General features: G+C 48.9%; 1 protein-coding gene across 1 annotated transcript in view; it reads left to right on the plus strand.

Annotated features, from left to right (window-relative positions):
- triob (trio Rho guanine nucleotide exchange factor b) overlaps positions 1-5000 on the plus strand; it is a 93411-nt gene that overhangs the window by 27271 nt on the left and 61140 nt on the right. The window contains exons 7-8 of the mRNA XM_062537915.1: positions 2799-2990; positions 3395-3526. Coding sequence (XP_062393899.1) covers positions 2799-2990; positions 3395-3526 — 324 coding nt within the window. The remainder of the gene's footprint in view (positions 1-2798; positions 2991-3394; positions 3527-5000) is intronic.

A 5000-nucleotide genomic window follows, 5' to 3' on the forward strand; every position in this document is an offset into this window, starting at 1 on the left:
TGTATGTGAGCCGTATCATGTCTCTGTGTCCCCTATAGGACGTGTTTGTGAATGTGAGCCGTATCATGTGTCTGTGTCCCCTATAGGACGTGTTTGTGAATGTGAGCCGTATCATGTGTCTGTGTCCCCTATAGGATGTGTATGTGAATGTGAGCCGTATCATGTCTCTCTCCCCTATAGGATGTGTATGTGAATGTGAGCCGTATGATGACTCTGTCCCCTACAGGATGTGTATGTGAATGTTAGAGGAGCAGTATACAGTATATGTCGCTGTGTCCCATATAGGATGTGAATGTGAGATGTGCAGTATGTGCAGTATGCATTTCTGTGTCCCCTACAGGATGTGTATGTGAATGTGAGCCGTATCGTGTCTGTGTCCCCTATAAGATGTGTATGTGAATGTGAGCCGTATCGTGTCTCTGTGTCCCCTATAGGATGTGAGCCGTATCGTCTCTGTGTCCCCTATAGGATGTGTATGTGAATGTGAGCCGTATCCCTCTCTCTGTCCCCTACAGGATGTGTATGTGAATGTTAGAGGAGCAGTATACAGTATATATCGCTGTGTCCCCTATAGGATGTGAATGTGAGCCGTATCATGTGTCTGTGTCCCCTATAGGATGTGGATGTGAATGTGAGCCGTATCCCTCTCTGTGTCCCCTATAGGACGTGTATGTGAATGTGAGCCGTATCATGTGTCTGTGTCCCCTATAGGATGTGGATGTGAATGTGAGCCGTATGATGTCTGTGTCCCCTATAGGACGTGTATGTGAATGTGAGCCGTATCATGTCTCTGTGTCCCCTATAGGATGTGTATGTGAATGTGAGCCGTATCATGTGTCTGTGTCCCCTATAGGATGTGTATGTGAATGTGAGCCGTATCGTGTGTCTGTGTCCCCTATATGATGTGTATGTGAATGTGAGCCGTATCGTGTCTCTGTGTCCCCTATAGGATGTGTATGTGAATGTGAGCCGTATCATGTGTCTGTGTCCCCTATAGGATGTGTATGTGAATGTGAGCCGTATCGTGTGTCTGTGTCCCCTATATGATGTGTATGTGAATGTGAGCCGTATCGTGTGTCTGTGTCCCCTATATGATGTGTATGTGAATGTGAGCCGTATCGTGTGTCTGTGTCCCCTATATGATGTGTATGTGAATGTGAGCCGTATCGTGTGTCTGTGTCCCCTATAGGATGTGTATGTGAATGTGAGCCGTATCATGTGTCTGTGTCCCCTATATGATGTGTATGTGAATGTGAGCCGTATCATGTGTCTGTGTCCCCTATATGATGTGTATGTGAATGTGAGCCGTATCATGTGTCTGTGTCCCCTATAGGATGTGTATGTGAATGTGAGCCGTATCGTGTCTCTGTGTCCCCTATATGATGTGTATGTGAATGTGAGCCGTATCGTGTCTCTGTGTCCCCTAAAGGATGTGTAAGTGAATGTGAGCCGTATCATGTCTCTGTGTCCCCTATAGGACGTGTATGTGTATGTGAGCCGTATCATGTCTCTGTGTCCCCTATAGGACGTGTATGTGTATGTGAGCCGTATCATGTCTCTGTGTCCCCTATAGGACGTGTATGTGAATGTGAGCCGTATCATGTCTCTGTGTCCCCTATAGGACGTGTATGTGAATGTGAGCCGTATCGTGTCTGTGTGTCCCCTATAGGATGTGAATGTGAGCCGTATCCTGTCTCTGTGTCCCCTATAGGATGTGTATGTGAATGTGAGCCGTATCATGTCTCTGTGTCCCCTATAGGACGTGTATGTGAATGTGAGCCGTATCATGTCTCTGTGTCCCCTATAGGACGTGTATGTGAATGTGAGCCGTATCATGTCTCTGTGTCCCCTATAGGATGTGTATGTGAATGTGAGCCGTATCCTGTCTCTGTGTCCCCTATAGGATGTGTATGTGAATGTGAGCCGTATCATGTCTCTGTGTCCCCTATAGGATGTGTATGTGAATGTGAGCCGTATCATGTGTCCCCTATAGGACGTGTATGTGAATGTGAGCCGTATCATGTCTCTGTGTCCCCTATAGGACGTGTAAGTGAATGTGAGCCGTATCATGTCTCTGTGTCCCCTATATGATGTGTATGTGAATGTGAGCCGTATCATGTCTCTGTGTCCCCTATAGGACGTGTATGTGAATGTGAGCCGTATCATGTCTCTGTGTCCCCTATAGGACGTGTATGTGAATGTGAGCCGTATCGTGTCTCTGTGTCCCCTATAGGACGTGTATGTGAATGTGAGCCGTATCGTGTCTCTGTGTCCCCTATAGGATGTGAATGTGAGATGTGCAGTATGTGCAGTATGCATTTCTGTGTCCCCTATAGGATGTGTATGTGAATGTGAGCCGTATCATGTCTCTGTGTCCCCTATAGGATGTGTATGTGAATGTGAGCCGTATCATGTGTCCCCTATAGGATGTGTATGTGAATGTGAGCCGTATCATGTGTCCCCTATAGGACGTGTATGTGAATGTGAGCCGTATCGTGTCTCTGTGTCCCCTATAGGACGTGTATGTGAATGTGAGCCGTATCATGTGTCTGTGTCCCCTATAGGATGTGTATGTGAATGTGAGCCGTATCATGTGTGTGTGTCCCCTATAGGATGTGTATGTGAATGTGAGCCGTATCATGTCTCTGTGTCCCCTATAGGATGTGTATGTGAATGTGAGCCGTATCATGTCTCTGTGTCCCCTATAGGACGTGTATGTGAATGTGAGCCGTATCATGCCTCTGTGTCCCCTATAGGATGTGTATGTGAATGTGAGCCGTATCATGTGTCCCCTATAGGATGTGTATGTGAATGTGAGCCGTATCATGTCTCTGGGGAACCGGCTGCTGGAGTTGGGCCACACGTCGGCGCAGCAGATCCAGCAGCTGTCGGGTCAGCTGGAGCAGGAGTGGAGGTCCTTCGCGGGGGCCCTGGACGAGCGCAGCTGCCTGCTGGAGGGCTCCGCAGCGTTCCACCACCGGGCAGAGCAGGTCAGCACAGCCTCCGTCCACCTCTCTGTCCCTCTCTTCGTCCCTCTCTCTGTCCCTCTCTCCATCCCTCCCTCTTTATCCCTCTTGCTGTCCCTCTCTCTGTCTCTGTCACTCTCTCGCTCTCTCTCTCTGTCCTTGGTATGATTGAAGATACAGTATTGGCATTAAACTATATATATGGCACAATATAATATAATCTCTCTCTCTCTCTCTTTCCCTCTCATCTTTCTCTCTCTCTTTCCCCCTCATCTCTCTCTCTTTCTCTCTCTCTTTCCCTCTCACCTCTCTCTCTCTCTCTCTCCTGCTTGCTTGATGGTTGTGGTCTGCTCTAACTGCCTGTGCTGTGCTGTGCTGTGCTGTGCTGTGCTGTGCTGTGCTGTGCTGTGCTGTGCTGTGCTGTGTAGTACCTGGGCAGTGTGGGCTCCTGGAGGGAGGCCTGTGGGGAGGAGAAGCTGCCCTGTGAGCTGCAGGACCTGGAGGATGCCATCCTACAGCACCAGAACCTCTACGAGCTCTTCAGCACCGCTTACACTAAGGTCAGACATTATCCCCTCCACTAAGGTCAGACATTATCCCCTCTACGAGCTCTTCAGCACCGCTTACACTAAGGTCAGACATTATCCCCTCCACTAAGGTCAGACATTATCCCCTCTACGAGCTCTTCAGCACCGCTTACACTAAGGTCAGACATTATCCCCTCTTCAGCACCGCATACACTAAGGTCAGACATTATCCCCTCTACGAGCTCTTCAGCACCGCATACACTAAGGTCAGACATTATCCCCTCTACGAGCTCTTCAGCACCGCTTACACTAAGGTCAGACATTATCCCCTCTACGAGCTCTTCAGCACCGCATACACTAAGGTCAGACATTATCCCCTCTACGAGCTCTTCAGCACCGCATACACTAAGGTCAGACATTATCCCCTCTTCAGCACCGCATACACTAAGGTCAGACATTATCCCCTCTACGAGCTCTTCAGCACCGCGTACACTAAGGTCAGACATTATCCCCTCTTCGAGCTCTTCAGCACCGCTTACACTAAGGTCAGACATTATCCCCTCTACGAGCTCTTCAGCACCGCATACACTAAGGTCAGACATTATCCCCTCTTCAGCACCGCATACACTAAGGTCAGACATTATCCCCTCTACGAGCTCTTCAGCACCGCATACACTAAGGTCAGACATTATCCCCTCTACGAGCTCTTCAGCACCGCGTACACTAAGGTCAGACATTATCACCTCTTCAGCACCGCATACACTAAGGTCAGACATTATCCCCTCTACGAGCTCTTCAGCACCGCTTACACTAAGGTCAGACATTATCCCCTCTACGAGCTCTTCAGCGCCGCATACACTAAGGTCAGACATTATCCCCTCTACGAGCTCTTCAGCACCGCATACACTAAGGTCAGACATTATCCCCTCTTCAGCACCGCATACACTAAGGTCAGACATTATCACCTCTACGAGCTCTTCAGCACCGCTTACACTAAGGTCAGACATGATCCCCTCTACGAGCTCTTCAGCACCGCTTACACTAAGGTCAGACATTATCCCCTCTTCAGCACCGCATACACTAAGGTCAGACATTATCACCTCTACGAGCTCTTCAGCACCGCTTACACTAAGGTCAGACATGATCCCCTCTACGAGCTCTTCAGCACCGCTTACACTAAGGTCAGACATTATCCCCTCTACGAGCTCTTCAGCACCGCATACACTAAGGTCAGACATTATCCCCTCTACGAGCTCTTCAGCACCGCATACACTAAGGTCAGACATTATCCCCTCTATGAGCTCTTCAGCATCGCATACACTAAGGTCAGACATTATCCCCTCCACTACGGTCAGACTATCATCTCCACTAAGGTCAGACATTATCACCTCCACTAAGGTCAGACATTATCCCCTCTACGAGCTCTTCAGCATCACATACACTAAGGTCAGACATTATCCCCTCCACTAAGGTCAGACTATCATCTCCACTAAGGCCAGACATTATC

This window comes from Sardina pilchardus, chromosome 6 (assembly GCF_963854185.1).
Source record: "Sardina pilchardus chromosome 6, fSarPil1.1, whole genome shotgun sequence".
In the NCBI taxonomy this organism is placed as follows: domain Eukaryota; kingdom Metazoa; phylum Chordata; class Actinopteri; order Clupeiformes; family Clupeidae; genus Sardina; species Sardina pilchardus.